This window comes from Empidonax traillii, unplaced genomic scaffold (genome assembly GCF_003031625.1).
Source record: "Empidonax traillii isolate 1590-97213 ecotype Southwest subspecies unplaced genomic scaffold, ASM303162v1 scaffold941:size231608, whole genome shotgun sequence".
NCBI lineage: Eukaryota > Metazoa > Chordata > Aves > Passeriformes > Tyrannidae > Empidonax > Empidonax traillii.
Window position 1 is genome coordinate 72,535 of NW_020956134.1, and position 19,763 is coordinate 92,297.

Below are 19,763 nucleotides of genomic sequence, written 5' to 3' on the forward strand. Positions count from 1 at the left end.
ATCTGCCTTAGCTGTGTCAGGAACTGGGACTCACTTTAACATATGGAAAAAAACTCCATCCTTGGCTGCAGGAGTGTAAATCCACCACGGCAGCCCATTATTGTCGCCTTACACAGACCTAGCTGGGGCTGGGGTTTGTCCTGTATTAATATTAATATCTGTTCTCCCTCATTACTTCAGCTTTTGCTGCAGTGTCACCTCTGCGTTACAGCAGCCGGCAAACCACCTCCTTGTGCTGGAGGCTGTTCTTGATCCCATTTCCAAACAGAAGCACTTCTGCCTCGGCTCTGGCTGGGGTGGCTGTGCAGAGGCCGGCTTTTTTTTTTTTTTTTTTTTTTTTTTCCTCCCCTTTTGCCTGCTAATTGGCTGAGACCACCAGAATTTGGAGGACACAGATGTCACTGATAGTTTGCCTAGGGAGCACATTCATGCCCATCTGTTGCAGTCTAGAAGGCTGTTCATATATCCACAAGGCCTTCATTTAATTCTTGTCAGAAAGTAATGTAAATCCAGTTTACCTCAGAGGTCACAGCCAAGATTTATGCCAATGAGCCCCCTGCAATTTACACACACTGTAGTTGTATAGGATGAAAAGAAACCCTTTCATGTTGGTGCATATTAACAAGAAAGCTTGCCTTAGGAGAGGCTTTTTGATTGAGGTTCTTCCTTATTTTAATACAGCCAGTTGGGATATTCAGCTTTACCAAAAGAAAACATCTAATCTTTAAGCCAGAGAAGTAAACTAACTAACTAACTGACTAAAGCCCCTAGAAAATCCATTTATTTGTTTGTTTGTTTTTTTTAAACCATCTTTTCGCAAGGAAAGGTAAACGCTCTAGGAAAACACAAACATGCGTGCACTGAAATAGTCAGGAAACTGAATTTGCCTTCTGTGGAAGATGATATTACATCAGTTATTGAAACCTTTGCTAACTCAGTGTAAGCATGTTTTCTTTTTCTTTTTTTCTTTTCCCCGTTTTATTTTTCAGTCCCTCAAGCTGCCAAATCTGAAATTAAAGCTGAGCCTCTTATTTTTGACAGGGGTGACGGGGAGGACTCCAGAAGGCTTGTGCACAAATCCACAGGAGGGAGAGCAGCTGTGTGGAGGGTGCTGTGTGACGTGCATGGTCCCTGTTACCTGCTGCAGGTAAAAATACCACCATCAATATTCAGCAATATTTTTTTCGGTCTTCCTACAGAAATCAGGGGAAGATAAAATACCATAATCTGGAGGGAAGATGAGACTATAAATGGACCAACCCCAATAAATCCAGCACTGCCTCTGTGTCGTGGTTTCACCCCTGTCTTTATTCAGCAAGAGACTCTAACAGCTTAAAGAGCTTCCCTAAAAATGAGTGTGGCTTCATTAACCTTAGGGAAGCCCCATGTGGAAGGGCCACAGTACACCAAATTAGGCTGGAGGGAAAAAAACCCGCAGTGCAAGTGATGCAGACACTTGAATTGAAAATGAGCTGTTAGAAAAGAAACACCCTTAAGTGCCTCGGTTATTAAAACTGCTTGTAGGAGCAGGCAGAGAAAAGTGGGATGCAACGATGGATCAGGGTGTGCCAAGGTGATTACAAAGGGGTTTCAGAGCTGGGCACCTCTTTAGGCTCAGTGTAGTTTGAGGGTGTTCCTTTCATTTATACTGGCTCCTCCTTCCTTTTCCCCCCCTTCCTTTTCCCTGGTTTGGCTTGCCTGTGTGTGGATTTTACCTTAGCGAACACTTCCAAACGTTCCAGGCGTGAAAATCGCTATGATCTGCACGGTGTCATAATGACCGGAGTGCTTTGGGATTAGGAGGCAGGAGAGCAAGGCACCCAAATGAAAACAGGGCTCGGAGTCCAAGTTCCAGCGTAGCACTTCAAATAATTAAAATGTTTATTTGAAAGTCAAAACAGCCTCAGTCATAAATAACTATCCCTTCCTCGATTGATTGCGTGGAGTCCCAACCGAGAGCTCTGGGAATAAGGTTTATTTGCTCCCTGTTGGGATTAATCCATAAATGTAGTCTCCACATGGAACTCATCAGGTCTTTGCTTCCTCTTCATTAGTCTTCCTGGAACTGGAGGGTAGCCTGAATAAGATGAAAATTAGGATAATATATTTTCTGGGAGAAAAGGTCTGGCGATCTCTAATTTGAGTTTCAGGGCCATAATGCTGTGGAAAATTTCCCAAATGATGTTGTCTGAGAAACCAAGGCTTGTTATCCTTGCTGCATTTGAAGTTTGAATGCAGCAATTACATCTTCTTTTCCTTAAAGCCTCCCAAGCTAATTGCAGTCTTAAACTGCTAGATTGACTCCCAGGTTTCCTTCCATCCACAGCAGAACTTAAAATTCCTTTCTCTTGACAGATCTTTCAGTCTTCTAGCCCAAGGGCTCTGAAATGTCACAGTATGGCCCATTTCTTATTAAAGAGATCATTTCACTGTAGCCCACCCAATACTTCCCTCCATCCCTCTTGTTCTGAACCCCAGCTCCAATTAGAGGGCAGGCCACACAAATGTATTTTCTCATCCCCTGAGACCTTTGTAATATTTTTTTTTTCATCACATTTGATGCGAGGAGTTATTTTAATCCAGGCTCCAAACAGATTTTTTTTTTTCCCAATAATTTTTGTTTTAAAGTGTCTAACAATTCTGTCCAGCATTTAAAAACTGCCTGTGCCCAAAGTTGGGTAAAAAAAGCTTTCCTGTCACCAAAAAATGCTTAAATCTGGTGCAAAATTGTTTTTATTAGGTGTTTTCAAAGAGCATTTTGAAGTGCATCCTTAGAAAGCATTTTTGTCCAGGCAGTTTTCTTGCAGCACGTCGGTCAAGCTGCAATTTTTATCACTTCAAAACTGTACTCCCCTCAAAGGACCACTTGTTAGGATTTAAGGGAACCTTAAGGAAAGCTGATTAGTAACCATTGAGAGGGTTCTAAAGGCCTCCAGAACTTTTTGCTGTTCTGCTGTTCAGCTTTAGTCTTGGGTCCTGCATTTCCACAGGTCCATAAGCTGCGTGCTTGGTTATTCCCCTCTCCCAGCTGTCACTCAACGCCACAGCTGTCACAAAGCACAACTTTACCAAGTGGCATCTGTGTAAAGGATGCTGCTGCAGTTTAAAGCTCTCTGGTGCATTTTAAGCTGATTTTATGATGCGAGTCATTGTCCCCAGTGATGGGTCTCTAAAGACTCTCCACCTTCTGAGCACTAAGGTACAGTTTATTGGGCTTTTCTCCGTGGTTCCAGCACTTCGGAGTCACTGCCGCTGTAAATCAGTATTTATTACTCCGAGTGTCCTTGCTGTTTATTCGATTCTTTGAGGGGAAAAAAAGTGTACTTGAAGAAGAATTCCTCGCTTGCTGCCACTCATATATCACTGTTACGGAGCTGGCAGTCTCCCGGTGAGTTAAACCCTCCCAAGCCAAGGAAGCCAAGCTCTGTACTTCCACACTAATTTGAGCTTCCCTGCTAAGCCCCCACAGTTCTTTGTGAGACTGGCAGCCTGTGTGGCTCACAAAGCCACGGGGCCCTCCCGCTTACAGCAAAGACCCAACATGATCTTCCAAGCTGTGGAAGCACAGGCTGGGCTTAAAAGTCTAAATTGAGGCTCTGAGCTCCACTGGATGCTCTTAATACCACGTTATTCTTTGTAAAGGGAGACATCCCATTGCCTGTTTGCTTTGGTGCATCTTCCTAGCAAATTGTGCTTGAGAACATGTATTTACCGGGGCTGTGAGGTGGCTGCAGGACACAGGCCTTCTCCAACACGCCCCTGCATGCTCCTGAAGCAGTTCCCAGTTCCCAGGACTGGTGTCCACAGTGGATCTGAGGCAGGTGTATGTCTGCTCGGTACTCGCTCCAGTGGACTCCCTAGAAAACGAGGTTTTTGAGAAATCAATTACACAAAGGAGTGGAGTCAGGGCCAGATGGCTGGGATGCTTCGTCCCAACCTGGGAGGCACTCCTGGGACAGGCACACACTCCTTCCCACAGGGCTGGATAATCAGAGAAATCAATTAGCAGATGTCAGTGCAGTTAGCGGAGCAAACAGCGCTGGCATAGGTGTGTTACTGTGACTACAGCAGAGGAGGCTGCCTGTCTTTTTTCCCTGATGGACAACCAGCTTTTCTAGACCTGGCAGGGCAGGAGGAGAGGAATCTGCTTTCTGGCTGTTGTCACCGGGTTGAGATGTCTATCCCTGACAACCTTTCAGGGTTTTCCTTCTGTTTTTATCCGTGGCTCTGCCTCTCGCCGATCCTTTTTACTTGCTCCCCAGCTGCTCTCACAGGTCTGCGCTCCTGCCCTCGGCCTCCTTTTTTTACGGCTACTTTTTAAATTTCTTCTTTCTCTGCCATTTGTCTGCAGAGTCCCACTGACTGGCTCCTGCCTCCAGGCTCTTTGCTGATGAATCCCATCGTTTGCCCTGCTCCACCTGCCCTTCCACGGCAGGCTCTCTGATCCTCTCTGCTTTCGCATGAGTGCATCTCTTTTGCCCTCTGCTTTTCAGTCTGGCAGCTCTTGCTCGGTGCCGTTGAGAACACAGGATATCAGCCACCAGCTCCAGGGGATCCAGCGATCCCAGAGCTGCAGCAGAAAGGGAAAAAAAAGCTCCCTGGAAATGTAGCTGCTAGAATGTGAGTCTTTTCTAGTCAGCAGAGCAAACTGCGCCTGTGTGTGTGTTCCTTTGCACTCCCCTTCCTCCTCTACTTGCCCAGTTTTAGACATGTCCTCACAGTGGCTGTTTCTGACTATATTGCTTCAAACTGTCAGAACAGACTCCCTTAAATCTTCCCCGGTGCCCCCCTATTGAAGTAAATGGAAACCTTGCCAATGACTTCGGGTGGGGACTTGGGGTGTCTCCCCAAGGCCAAGACAATTTACAGTTGGGTGTGTAGAGCGGTTGGTTAAGACATCCTAATGTGAATCCTTTTGGATTAAAGGGAACAGTGTGGCTTTTCCATACCCCCAAGAGATGCTTCATCCACTGGAATTCCCTGTGGAAAGGGAGTGTTCAAGGGCTGTGTTTTATATTTAAGTGTGTATTCTGCATGTTTGAGCAGCATCCATTTGCTTGGACCTAGAGGAGGATGGGCAGGTGGGCATCTATTTTGATGCTCCATCAGGCTACTCCATAAAAATGGAATCAGTTCTAGGTATGGCACAGAAATTATAAATTTAGTCCCACAAGGAAGAAAACTTAGGGACTGCTAAAAGCATTGACCTGCAAAGGATTGATGGTGGCTGGAGATTTACTTGCTGGGCTATTGGTGCCTTATTCCACTTAAGTTTCCTTTCAGCATTTCAGTCTTTTTGTAGATATGAGTCGAAGATATAAAAATGATTGCATGAATGACAGAATGTTGAGTTCTGAAAGTCCATCCGTGGAGAACATTCCTTACATGGGATGGAGTTCCAGGGTAACGAGGGGGTTCCAGTGGCCTGGAAAACGCATGCAGCATCTTCCCAGCTAACTGTGTGTGACAGCCCAAGCCTTGCAGGTGCAAAGGGCTCTGGCACAGCCCGGGTAGTTACTTCCCTGCTTGGAATTTCCCTGCTCCAGCCCCGCCCCGTCTCCCTGGCACCTTGGAGATGCTGGCCTTGCACACTTTGTCACCGGGACCCTGCAGTAATTTCACGCACTCCCCTAATAAAGTCCTCCGAGGCTGTCATGTATTTTCATGTATTTCCCCCATTATTTCTCCCTGCTTGAGCCTTTGGGATAATTGATGATACTTTAGTTAATCATTTTCCCCCTCCTTTGTTTGCCAGGTAGCTCAGCCTTGAAGGGATCCTTTTCATTTAGGATCCGTGTCTTCTCTTAAGTAATTGATCGCCGCGCACCCGGGGACACCCAATTCACAGCCGAGCGGCGTCAGCCTTCATGAATAATCAACACGCCGTGGCCGCGCTGCTGCAGGAGTGCGAGCGAGCTCTGGGCGCGCTCCTGTCGGCCGAGGCTGGCACGGGCGAGGAGGAGGAGCGGGAATACCGGCGGTGCCAAGGTGAGCTCTCCCCAGGAGAGGCGGCAGGACCCCGCCGCCCCTCGGCCCTGCCCTATTTTTCTCCTCCCGGCAGATGAGTGTCAAGAGATGCCTGGATTTCGAGGCCATGAATGGGGCGCGGGCCACAGGCAGGCAGGGAAAGAAGTCCACTTTGTTGCAGTGAATTGCTGTCAGTTCTAATTTTAGGCTTCACTAAACATGAGGCTGTAAGGAACAGTTTAGTTTGGGAAGAACAATGCCCAAAAGTTTGCTGATGCACATAAATTTCAGTTATTAAAAAAAAAAAAAAAAAAAAAAAAAAAAAAAAAAAAAAAAAAAAAAAAAAAAAAAAAAAAAAAAAAAAAAAAAAGGGAAAAAAAAAAAAGGATGCAACTTCTGAATAAGGGCACATATTTCCTCTCTTTTCATAGGAACTGGGTGAGGGCCCTCTCTGTTTGTCAGCTTCTCCTCATATATTAAAGAGCTCATTGCCTGAATCTTTATCTTGTAAAATGTGTGTGACCTCTATAAGTGGTGTCCAAGGGGAACAACAACAAAAAAAATAGTACTTACAATATCCCTCTTGAAAAGAAAATCCATGCAGGCTAAAGGCTGGCATAAATAACCAGGAAAGGAAGCGGTGTTCAGCGAGAGCTGTAATAAAAGGGTTACCTGCTGGAAACCAGCATTTATTTTTGGTATTGCTGTGGTGCTTTGGGAAAAAAAAAAAAAAAAGAAAAAAAAAGAGAAAAAATAAAGAAAAATAAGGAATTTATTATTTTCTTAATTCCAGTGGAATTAAGGTTTGGCTTTGCGTGACACATCTGCGGCGCTGCCCGTTTTCCAGTTTAGTGTTAATAATGTTTAGTTTTGCTTTGCTTGAGTGCCTCGGCCGTAACGTTAATTTGATCTTTAAAACCCTTTGTTTGTCCCGGGGCGCAGAGCCGTTGAGAATATGTTTTTCCGACCATCCTTGTTCTTGCTGGGAGGTCAGCTGCCTTTTTCTGAAGCACCTAAGTCTGTTTGTGCTGGAGGGTGGCGTGTAGGTTTCTGTTATGGATACTGGAAGGTTTTTCTCTCCTCTTTTTTGTTTTCCACAAAGGGTACTTTGTTTCCTGCTCGCAAATTCTTTTAAGTTTTATTATGGCTGGGCAGAATAGGCTCTTGAACTCCTAATCAGGTAGCGCTTTTTTCCCCCCCCCTCATCCTCCTCCCTCCTTTTCTCCTATTAAGTGCCACAAAGTATGAGAAATAATCAGTTTAGTTCCAGATAAGGTAAATCAGTGCCCTTATAATCACTCGATTAGACACGGTCCTTCAGGTAAACTGCTTCAGGAAATGGGCGATCAGAGCCTGTAGTGAGGCTCGGGCTTTTCCAGGGACCGTGTTCCCATCAGCTGAAAGAAAAATACCCAGCAGCGGGGTGGTGACAGCGACATTAATAACTGCTGGGGCACTCTGCCCGGGGAAGGCAGGGCCTCGCAGGTCGGCGGCTCTCGGCTTCGGGGGGACCCTCCCAGCGCAGGGGGTTTCTTCGCCCCCCCTTTTCCTCCCGGGGCTGCCTTTGTTCCCCCCCTCGGCTTTCTCAGGCCGGGTGCAGGAGGGACCGAAAGCCGAACGGCGGGGAGAGGGGAGAGGAGGAGCACATCCTTATCTCCCTTCACTTGAGGGGGCAGAATGGGTGTTAGGTGAGCCTGGACTGCTTTTTTACTTCTTTTTAGGCTAGAAATCATTCCAGTCAGCTTCTGTGCCGGTTCAACCCTCCTTAATTAACGAGTTTATATTGCCAACGGTGAGAACAGCTCTCCGTTACAAGGGTAGACTCTCGCCCTGGGAGCTGAATTTTAGCTGAGAGCTGTTCACAGGAGCTCCCCGATTGGCTGATGTGGTTCTGGTGGATGTTCTTGTGGTACAACATCATTTTATTGTCACTGACTGGCTAATTGTGTGTTATTTCCACGTGGTGACACTTATGCATCACAGCGAGGCTCGAAGCAGTATCCTGCTAGACCTACACAAAAGTCCAACCCCAAAGATGACTGAAGGCTCCAAGTTCGCCAAATCCTCCTGAAAATGTCACCCTGATTTCCTTTCCTAACCAGCTCAGCAGTAATGACTGCTCAGGATGTCTCTTTAAATACCCAGGTTAAAGAATTTGGCTTTAATCTTTGTTCTTTAGTGCATCAGGCAGGAGGGGGGATCAAGCACTGAAACAGGAACAAGAGGGCAGCAGTAACGCCTTTAAAGAGGATACCAACATCCTTGTTATCCCACTGATTGTTTTGATGGTTGCTGACACTATTCTTTCCCATTTCATTGTTATTTAAGTAAGCAAAAGTTTGTGTGGGAAAGACAGAAGAAGAAGTTAGAGAAGCAGACAGAAAGGCTGTCTGTGTAAGCCTCCTGGTTCTCCTTGGATAGATTCCTCCCCAAATGTCAGTGCTGTGGGATCATATGGGAAAACACATGCTTGCTAGGACTGCCTTCAGTCCTCGCACCATCTTCCTTTGGAAAAGATTTTGGGAAGCTCAGTCTTCCCCTTTCTACGTGGGGGATTAAACCCCTCCGTCCGCCATTTTGTGTTCCTTGTGATGAGCTGGGTGTCCCTGCTCCTGCACGGATTTCCCAGGGAGAGCTGTGAGGGTGGGAGAACGACCTCCTCTCCCCACCGGCTCTGCCCAGGCACCACTTCAGGAGGATAAGGAAACACGTCTTCCTGTTAAGCCAGGATGGGTAATGGGAAGGTTTGCAATCCCCGTGTTTCCTTGGGGCAGCAACAAGTGAGAAAACGTGAGATGGAAAAAGCGATACCTTTTTAAACATGGCTTTCTGGAGAAGGGCCCTAAACACCCAGCTTTCTGCTTTTTCCTAAGAAAACCATATTGGTGAATGCACTGTAATATCAGCACGAAATAAGACTTTTTAGGTAGTGCATTTTCTACAGTCTGTCCGTAAAGGATTGATGAAAAAATATATAGTAATACATCTATTGCATTGCCTCGTTAAAGCAACGATGGTCTCTGAGCAGGGCTTTTTTGGGGGGATTAATGGCCAGAAGGGGCCAGATCTGCAGCTGATGATCACCATTAACCCCATCTGGTCAATAATCCTTGTTAATCCACTTTTATTGGCCAGAGGGGCTGCCTGGACGAGTGGTTAGCACAGCACAGCGCAGTCGGGCTGCGGCTTCACCCCTGTTGCAAGGAAAATTAAATGTGGGCTGCAGCTGAAAGGAAGGCACAAATCCAAGCCCAAATCTCTAGCTTTGGGCTCCTGGCAGTCGCATCCTTAGTTGGGTCAGGTTGGGAGATCCAACCCAAGCCAATGGAGTGGTGATTGCCCTGTATGGGGAGGGAGCAGGGAGGACCAAACATGTTTAAGAGCATGTTCTTAATGTTCATGGCATCCCTTTAGATCTCTCTCTAATTGATTTCTGTGGTCCAGGCTTGTCTCCCAGTTTGGATGTGGCTTTCCAGGCTGGCTCTGCCACTGTCACCCGAGTAAGGGGGACAGGTCTTCTGTGCTGCTGACCTCTCCTCACACAGAGGTTTCCCTCTGTCTCTCTTGGAGCAGCTCTTCCGGCCCGGGCAACCTCCAGCCGGTGTGACTTCCTGCTAAAAGCCTTTTTAATGGCTGAGGGCTCCCATTTACCTGGAGGGCAGAGCAGCCAAGGGGAACGGATGGCAGGCCAGCCTTCCCTCCCCACCAGGCTGGTGACAGGAGCTAAGAGCTGGTAGCGGCTGGGAGAAGGTCTTTTAGAAAGATCGGTGTTATAAGTGCTGCGGCAGAACCTGCTGCAATATCTTTACCTGCTCTTTGACCCTTTCAGCTCTGCTTCCTGAGGACTTGAGGACCCTTCTGGAGGAGGCAAAGGAAATGAAGTGGCCCTTTGTGCCGGAGAAGTGGCAATACAAACAAGACCTCAGCCCAGAAGACAAAACAAACCTGCAAGATATGATCAGTGCGAGGCTCCCTGACTTACTGGTATGAAGTTCAACACACCTGTTGGGTAAAACGTCCCCCTGGGGTGCTCGGGGGCTTTCACAGGGCAGTTCTGTTTCTGTTTCCACTCAGGTAATGGTTCCCTCTTCCCCTGAAGAACTGGCATTATAATAAAACTAAAATGCCAGATGTTTTTTAAAAACATCTGTGAATTCACATCTATCAAATTCACATCAGTGAATTTGACAAGACTGCTGTTCCTTGTTTAATTCCCCACTTCCAGGAGGCCATGGGGGTTTCCCACTGTAGTAGGGCTTGCAAAATTCCTCCCCTGCTTTTCTCTTTTCAATAAAATAACATGATAGAATCCCTCTGAGGACCAAAGCTGGCCAAAACCCAGGTAAGAAAGGCGAGGATTTCATGTGACTACTCCCTGTGAGTAAAGGGTACTTGGTTGTGTAAGGATCTGCAGAATCCAAAGGTGCTTGGGAATCCCATCCTATAAGGTGATGAGTTTTAAGGCTTAGAAAGTGGCAAGAAATGTGGATTGCTTTCTGCTTTCCTGATCTCCCCAGAGGCATGTCAGACATGACTCGGAGCAAATAGAGGACACCCTTTTCCATGGTAAATGGAGTATCCCTTTGGCAGGATAGGCATAAAAATGAGGTTTGTGAAGCTTTGGGGGGCTTTTTTTTTTGCTTCCTGCGGTGCATGTCTGAAGCCAGCACAGTCCCAGTGCTGCCTGTTGTTAACTCCAAGGTGGCCAGGAGATCTCACCTGCTCTGGAGATGCCGGCCCTACTGAGGCCAGCGGGTTTTCTTTGGGAACAACGATCACTCGGAGCAGCACAGGGAGACGAAGAGCTCGGCAAAGCCAACCGCAGGGCCAGGAGGTGGGAGCCCCAGCACCCCCTCGCTCCTGAATTTCCCTGGGGGACGGCAGGGAGTGGCTGTTCCTGGCTATTTCTTTTCTCTCTCCCTTTGGTGTGTGTGGCCTCAGACAGAAATTTATGGCGGAGCTTGACCTCCTTTACAATCCCGGCGCGGCTCCCTCACTTTGGGGCGTTTGTCTGCTCTCTCCCGGGATAAACACCTGCAGTAAACTCCCCGAGAGACCTGGCTAGATGGGAGATTAATGTGGCTGTAATAGTGGAGCAGTGTTTGCAGCATTATGCCCTCTCCCCAGGTAGATGGATCTTTTCTGAGATGATACCAATTATTTATTGCTGAAACATCTGTTGATAACTGCAGCTGCCCTTGTTAAACAAAGCCTATCGTGGGGTCATAGACTATAGGGACCTAAAATCCTCCTCCATGCTAGTTTTGGACTATTCACCCACACCCCCTGAAGTCCATTGGTTGCCGTTGTCTCCAGTGTTTCATCCTGCGGTGGAAAATACTTTGTAAACGTTGTGCTGCCTTTGCCCATGTGCTTTGAAGTATTATTTCATCTTCATCGGTAATTTATATTCCAGTGCCATTGTACCATGGGAAAAAGGGAAAACCTTTTTTGTTTTCCATTTAATTGTAGATAGACTGACATTTTGACCTGTATTATTAGTATTAGTCAGGAAAAGGGATTTTTTTTCCCCTTCATCCATTCCTTCCCCCCCTCCTTTTTTTTATTTTAAATAAAATTTCAAGGCAGAGCAAAGGCTGCTTCAGTTCTTTGAATAAAAAGCTGGGGGGGAAATGAGGCTGAAGAGAAGTGATTACAGTGTGATGAGGAAAGATAAAAGTTTGAGCAACTTTTTTTTCTTTTTTTTTTTTCCTGGCATGAGGGACAGAAGGATAATTTAATTCCCTGGAGGACAACAGAAAAAGGAAAAAAAAAAAATTAAGTCTTCGCCGATTTATTGTTCCGAAAAAAACCTTTAAAATTTTCCCCTCTCTGTTTATTTTAATTTGCCATGCTTAGAATAAGCTCATAAACCGTAATTCATTACATTTAAAAAGTGCTTTGAGATCCATGAATGAAAGGCACTTCATTACCATAACACACTGGTGCTGTGTGGAGGAGGCAGCGCTGGAGAGCGGGGCTCGCTCTCTCTCTCTCTCTCTCTCTCTCTCTCTCCATGAGGATGTTTCACTCTGGGAGTGGGCTGAAAAGCTCCATGAGACCCAGCACAGGGAGTAAGCGGATTAGGCTTTGGCTTCAAGGGTTTGCCTCAGTGTTGTTGCACTTTAAAAATAAGAAAATAAAGTGGGATACGCATTGCCGGCGGCTCCACGCTCCTCTGGCACATCGAGAGGGCAAAGCCTCCTGCACCTGCAGCTTCTTTAAGTGCTCTTCTTCCTCTTTGCTGTGGGATGCTCAGTACTTCTTTGCACCCCGTGGAAGGTGGGGGTTCGGGGTTGGATTTTGGGGGATTTTTCTTTTTGTTGCTGGCATTCACCACCCAAAGGCCAACCCAGTTCGACAAGCTCAGCACAGTGTTTTCCACATTTTCTGTCTAGCAAACCAAGCCCATCCTGCAGCCCCCGCGGTGGGAATCTGCACTGAGGCTTCAAGGGTGATGCCCAACATCTGCATCCGAAGCCAAAACTGCAAAGCATTGGGATGTTTGTTTTCAACAAATCAAAACCAAATCAGAATTGTCCTTGCTGGCAGAGATAAATAAGGAGGGATTAGTTTGCCTCTCTAAATACCACCATGTGCTGTGGGGTTTGGAGTGGGGCTGCAGATCCAGAAGGGAGGCTGCCAGGGGTGTCCTTCCTGCAGATCTTTGCTATCCCAAGGGATGGAATTAGCCTAACACTCGGTGAGCAGCCAATAGAGGGCAACATGCCCATATCCACATAGGCTTTGATCCCAAAATCCCTGCTGTGGGTTTAGTTGAAGGACATCTCATAGTTCTCCTGTGGGATGATTCATGGCATATTAATGTTTTAATTTATTTTTTTTTTTTTGCAATTTCTTTGGCCTGTTTGCGATCCCATTGTAATGATGTGGGCCTTTGCTTCATTTTTATTGGACTTATCAAGAATTCCTGCATCCAGGCTTAAGCATCCAGCCATGGACCAGGATCTGCTGGGATAGGTACAATGGGAACACAAGAAGTAAAAGCCTCAAGAGTGGTGCTAACTCTGGTCCCTCTGCACTCTCTGTAGGGGGCTGTGCAGTCTGGCTCCATGCTCCCTGCTGTGGATGGGGGAGAGTGGATCCCGGCCTTGCTGGCACGGAATCTCGTGGGATTTAATGGGAATATTGAAAAGAATGGAAAATAAGGCCCTGCAGCCCTTGGCTGGGCCTTGGTTAATTAGGTGCTGATGGATTGCCATTAGGGAAACCATTCCAAGGGACGTGCCCTAACTGCCACAGGGATGTGTGTGTGGCACTTAAGGACTGGGAGCCTTTGAAAAAGAGCTAAGGAGGGGGCTGAGGATTTAGTTTTCTCCTCCTTCTAACTGTGGGTGTGGTAACAGGAGAACTAAAGCCTTAAATCCTAGCCCTGGGATCTTGGTTGTTCAGGCTGACCTTTTGCTACCTGCTCCTAAGAGCCCTTCTTGGGGGATCCCAGTGAGACGGAGAGTGATGGAGGGGATGGATTCTAACCGGGAGGGAACCCGTGGCACCCCAACCTCCCTGAGGCTTTGTAAAGTGAGAAATATCAGAGATCAAGTGCAGGGAGATCTTCAGCTGTCCAGGGTGACAGCCCTAGCGCTGCAGAGCACTCCATCTATGGAGGAAAACTGCAGCAGAATTTATGTGGAGCACCAAATAAAAAAAGGAAAAAAAAAGATTGGGAAGCCTGATCCTGGGTTCATGTCAATATGCCATTTCACTTGGCTCCTGGGTAGGATTTTCCTCTTCTCAGATGCAGCTTCATGGAGCATTTCCTCCCTGGAAGAGACTTTAAATGCTGTATTCCTAAGATCAGTATACTGTGTCTTCAAATGAAACTGCTTCTCAGGTGGATTGATGCTTTGAGGGCACAGATGCAGGGGAGAGACTCTTGGATTTTTAGCTGTTGGTTATGATGTTCTGTCACTGGCATTTTGCTATTTTTAAGTATTAAAATATCTCCTTCTACACAGTATTTTAATATGCCACAATAGTGTATAAATGGTCTAGAACCAGGGCCACAAAATGATTGTGGCACCCCTTTATCCTTGGGGCTAAGCAAGAGCAAGAACCCCCGCAGATGACTGTGGTCCCCCAAGCCCCTGCTGACACATGTGGCCCCCAGGAACCCCCCTTTGAGGAGCTTCCTTGGCACTTTAAAGGATTCTGCTTCTGTCCTTGCCCCAAAATGCTGCTGCTCTTTTTTCCTGAGGAAAGCAGGGATTATTCCCACTCTAGGACTGGCTCAGTTGGTGAAGCAAGATGTGGTTGGCTGCATAAAACTGCCCCGTCCTGTGGTGTTCTGAGCTGTTCATAATGGACCTAATGCTGCTGCCTTTGAATAAACACCCAACTCTCCACTGCCTTCGGGATGAATAACTTGAGCTAATTAACAACTTCAGAAGCCACTAAATGAGGTTCTCACTGCTGGGAGCGAGAGGAAAGTGTCCAGGAGCTGCTGATTCCTCAGCATGCAGCGATTCCCTGTCCCGTGTCTCAGCGTATCCCTCTGCTCCTCGCAGCCACGCTTTCCTCTGCCCATCCCCGAGGTGGTGGGAGGCTTAAATTCCCTGTTCCTTGTGGAGTGGGCTCTGACTGCCAGCTGAAAGGCAGGGATTGATAGAGAAGTCCCGGGCGGTGACAGCAGCTTTGGTCTCTTGGAAAGACGGGCTTTGCTAACGGCGCGTGGGGTAAGAGGGTGAAAGGCTTCAGCCGGATCCAGCAGTGTTTTGGCTCTGTCTTTAATCTGACAGGGGGAAAGAAAACCGGGCAATTTGTTAGGGTTCAGTGGAGTGCTAACTAGGAGCAGTGCTTGGGAGAGAAATAAGGCACCTGGAAGTACGTGGAGTGCCTCTGGAGCTCCTGCCTTGTGCACAGAATTAGAAATTCTTCGCCGAATGCTCTTGGGTTTGTGGCTTTTTTTTAAAAAAAAGATTTTTAAACCTCAGCTGCAGTTTACAAATGAGGCCAGGACTCAAACAGCCTGAGACAAATGGATATAAGCAAACACAGAAGTCCAGAGCGTCAGCAAAACTGTGGGGACGCTGAAAATTAAATGATTCCTGCCCCTGCTTTCCAACCACGCTGTTTGCAGAGACGTTTTTTCCAGAGGGGATCCTCCTGAGCCCACAGGCTGGGGAGGAGGGCTCGCCTCTGGGATCTTCGCTTTATAAAGAGGGCCGAGAGAGTGGATTAAATCAATATTTCATTTATTTGGGCTTGTAATTCCTCTTACATCAGCTGCCACATAAAGATTTCCCCCTATTTCCTTCCCCTCCTCCTCATCCTCATTTACTATGCACCAATAATTTCCCTTTGACGCTCTCCTGCCCGTCCTAGTGCCAGATGGCCCCGGTTCTGAGCTTCTCCCCTCTCCTGGGAGAAGCTCCCATTGTCAATGCGGAGGAGGCGTCGTGGCTTTGAACCCAAAGCTGGGACCCAAACTTCAGCCCCGGCGTGAGGAGGAGCTAAAGCCACTAATGCAGGGAGCCATGCGAACCGCACACCCTCCCACTCAGCGCCATTAAGGCGAGACCCCTTCACTAAAAAAGGCTGCTTTGCATTCTCCCCAATGGTGCGTGTATAGAAATCTGGTGCAAATTTAATTCTCCCACCACCTGATTCCACTTCCCAGCCGCGAGGTTCCCTTTGTGTCCCAAACTCAATTAGACGGATCCGTTTCACGTCGCGGGCACAGATGTGAAAACAAAGTGCGCCGCGTACCTCGCTCTTTCTCTCTCTCTCTCTCTTTCTGTCTCTCTCTGTGGATGTGCCTAAAGCGATAAAGTGAGTAAATCTGTTTAGGGCGCCGGTTTCTGACTGTGCAGGAGCAGGCTGGGATATCCCTGGGAGTCACTGGGGTTTCCCTGGCTGCGGGATGGGTGACAGGGAGCCTCTCCCCCGGCTCACTCGGCAGTGGCATTTTGGGGAGGGTCTCTGTGCGTGGCTTGGGTGCGTGCCCGGCCTCGGGCTGGAGGTGCTGAGGAATTTTCCAGCCACACGAGCTGGCACGGAATGAAAGGAGCGGGTATTAATTTCTCGGTGTCCCGCTCGGAACGGGAGGGAACGTGGTTGCAAAGGCTGCCACGGGGCTGTGTCGCTGCGTGCCACACAGCGTGTGGCCCTGCCTCCCAAAAAAAAAAAAAAAAAATAGCCGAGTTTCTCCCCCTGGCTTGACTTTTCTACATTTTGTGTCCATTTGGGTTTGGAGAGGGACACAAGAGGTTTCGGCATTGAGCGGGCGAGTTAAATTATGCAGCTGCAAGACTGCCAAGCCCTTCAGAATAGGATGCTTCGTTTAGATTTTCCACAATGCTATTGAAGTGCTTATTTTCCTCCTGAAGAGACACAAACAGATGCAAACTTCTGTAAACACTTTAGAAATGAATTCAGTGAGTTTGGCCTCTCAGCAGTGCTCAATAGCTGACAGAAAAATGTCTAATTAGTGCAAGTGGAAATAATAGGGCCACTTGGATTCCTTCCATCCTCCTCCAAGTCTACTTTTCCTAGGGACTCAAAGGCCCTTTTGTTTGGTAGGTCACCCTCTCTCAGGCTTTTGTGCTCCGATCTATTAAAGGAAGAAGGGGAGGAAAAAAAAAATAGATTAGGCGATGCTCTGTGCTTAAATATATGGCCTGTTGATGAGCATTTGGAATGGCTGGTTTGCAGTGTCAGTTTACAGGTGCTTGGAGAGGGGGATTCCTCCATTGTTGGCCAGCACAAGCGGAGTTGTGCGTGCCGGCCTCCAGGAATCCTTTTCAAGTGCCATCCTCTTAGAAAAATCACACTCAGGCTCAGGGAAAAAAAAAAAAAAAGAAAAAGAAGGAAATTTGTCCAAATCCTCCTCCTCGCTGAAGTGCAAACAAACTGGGAAATGCTTGCCATGGATCTGTGCTGCAAGCTGGCCTTCGTGCCCTGTTCTGTAGGCTCTTCTCCAAAGGGTTTGACGTGGTTTTCCTCCTGCACACCTCAGAGGGTGGTACTTGATGCTTTAGTGGGGATTTGGACAGAGATGTCTTGGCAGTGTCTGGAAAAGTAATTGCCTGGATGTCAGCCTGTGGAGCACTTCCTCGCTCCGCTGGGCAGGAATACCAGTCCCAGCCCAGCACGGGAAGGGGATGGTGTTGGGTAAATATCCCCAGGTCCATGTGAACTTCTGCAGCCACAATGAAGCTGTGTGTCCTCGTGGCTGCCTTTGCTGGCCTCTGAACAGCAGGCACCTCAGGAATTCCGACTGTTCCTCATGTCACTGTGATGGCTCAGCCACTGTGGGAATCCAGGAAAGTTCATAGAGACTTAATAGTCATTAAAGATGGCCTGCAGGGAAAAACATCGTATTCCTGGCCTGTTTTCCTGTTTGTGGTGTACAAAGGAGTGTGTGGCTTGAGATCTGTCTGGGACAATGGCTGTAGTGGCCATTTCCAGTCTTCCCAGTCTCACATCCTCCTCTTAAACTAATTGCTATTGCTGGTAGTAATCTGTGGGGCACGTCTTAAATTCATTGGCAGACCACGGCATTATGTGGTTCCAGTTATTAAACAGTCAGAAAAACCCCAAAAGAAAAAAACCAGGAATGATATCTACGGCTCAAGCAAAATAAACAACTGGCACCTACTTATCCTAAAAATGAAAATATGGTGAGGAACGGGGTTAGCAGGGCTGAATCAGTGAGCTCACAGTCAGCTCACTGAGCCTCTGGGGGTGAGTTTCTCTGAGGCTCCCCGTGTTCTTCCCAGGTTTATCTGAAGGCCTCCATCGTGGTCAAGGACTGCACCACGGCCAGTGCCGTCGTGTTCCTGATTGACCGGTTCCTGTACTGGATCGACGCCTCCAGCAAACTCCTGCGGATCGCCAAGGGCCTGCACCGGCTGCATCCCACCGCTCCCATCAGCCCGCAGGTGCTCATCCGCCAGGCTCGCCTCGCCGTCAACTCAGGTACCGCTCCTCTTCCTCGAGTGGGAAGCTCCAATTAGGAGCTACTTGACTCTGGAGAAGACACTTCATCCCTCGCTGGGATCACATTGTCACGGCCCCCGGTGCCATCTTTCCGAGTGCACTTCCCGCTCCCGGCCCCCTCGAGCCCTCCCAGCTCCTCTCACTAGCACAAAGGGGCCGGTATAAAGGGTTTCAGAGCCAAAAGCAGGAGAGAAAATTGTGAAAGGGTGTGGAAAATACTAATTGGAGCTTTTGTTCCTTAACAAATCTTCCCTGCTGGTTTCAAACAGGGGTGTCTGAATTGCTGTACTCCTGACCAAGGGCCTTGAAAAAAAGGAAATTGGAACCCTGGCATTTTCTCTGCACCGTCCCAGCTGCTTTTTATTTTTCAGTGGGACCACTTGACTATGCAAACAAGGCAGCTTGCAACCCCTCCGGGATGAAAAATTAAAATTCCATCATTCCTGTAACATGGGCAACACCTGAGGGATTTTTAACACGTCTTCCTGTGGCTATGCTTTCTGTGGTGGGATGTCAGACCAAAATGGGTTTCCAAAACCCACGCTTCCTTGGGACAGAATCCTGCTGAAGGGAGCAGGCTAGACTACTTCCTTCTGGGAGGGAAATAAGAACTGGGAATCCCAGCACTCTTCCAGGAACGTATAATGTGTAAAATTAAACTTATATATACGTAATTTCATCTTACTGCATGACCACATATTGCAGATCGTAGGGCATGTGCATTTCTGACTGTTGACAGCAGCAAATCTATGTGCTGGTGATGTCTCCTGAATATTCTTCTTTCACTTCATGGCAAATGATACATTTTTATATTAATTTTCTGTCTTTTTTGTTTCTTTAATTTTCTATCAGGAAAACTTTTAAAAGCTGAGTATATCCTAAGCAGCCTGATTAATGACAATGGAGCAACAGGTATGTATGGATTCCTTTTCCAGTTTCAGAGTTCCTATTTTGGTGGGATTTTTCATCCCCATTTTAACAGTTACACAAGCTCCAAATACAGCCCACTGATGACTCTTCATGTCACACTTCTCTTTCCTTCACCACTCTTTGCTAAAATGTGGCAACACAACTTTGTTTGGAAACTTTCCTAGTTCATCCTTGTGTATCTTCACACGGGTGGGAAAATATTCTGGATGGGGAAGTTTAAAGGGTGGACCCATTTCAAGCAGTTGCCTGATCTAAAAAACTAAGACAACTCTGTCCCCTCAAAAATGCAGATTGTTAGAGTAATGCTTCTCCTTCAAATTCTCACTGATCTTACAGGCTTAATTAATACTTTATTCTAGACTTTTTATTTTCCTTTCTGCCCAGTGACTCCAATGCTGGTCCTGTGGCTTGTCTCGAATCTGGAGGGGTGTGTAGTATTTCTACTAGTGAGAATTCAATAATTTTGGCAGACATACATCATTACTGTTTAGTTCTGGTTTTAGGGGTTTATATCTGTTCTCCATTTCCTTAAGCCTTCAGGGTTTATTTAGCCAATATGTTCAGGTTTCCCTACAACTTGGAAAATTTAGGAAGCCTGTTTTGTGGTTTTTTTTTTTTCCTATGAAACCCAGATTCTCATATAAGAAGGGCCTCCATGCAAAACAAGGGAGAATCCTGGCAATTTGCTGGGATTTAGGTTACCCTTGGAGGTTTAGAGTGACAGCAACATTTTCCATTCTCTGCTGACTTTTCCCACTCTTCCTGCAGGTACCTGGCGATACGCTGAGGAAAGCGATCGGATTCTCGTTCAGGCAGTGTGCCTGCAAATCAGGGGGCAGATCCTGCAAAAGCTTGGTAAGGCTCCTTTCCATAAACATCCACTTGAGGTTTTCCCCCCCTTTTTT

At 47.2% G+C, this 19,763-nt stretch overlaps 1 protein-coding gene across 1 annotated transcript in view; it reads left to right on the forward strand.

Moving 5' to 3' along the window:
• Positions 1-19,763, forward strand: part of ALPK1 (alpha kinase 1) — a 39,118-nt gene that overhangs the window by 4,977 nt on the left and 14,378 nt on the right. Inside the window, exons 2-7 of the mRNA XM_027903187.1 lie at positions 1,042-1,147; positions 5,756-5,988; positions 9,797-9,951; positions 17,709-17,907; positions 18,781-18,840; positions 19,627-19,713. Of these exons, the coding sequence (XP_027758988.1) occupies positions 5,868-5,988; positions 9,797-9,951; positions 17,709-17,907; positions 18,781-18,840; positions 19,627-19,713 (622 nt within the window). The 5' untranslated portion in view covers positions 1,042-1,147; positions 5,756-5,867. The remainder of the gene's footprint in view (positions 1-1,041; positions 1,148-5,755; positions 5,989-9,796; positions 9,952-17,708; positions 17,908-18,780; positions 18,841-19,626; positions 19,714-19,763) is intronic.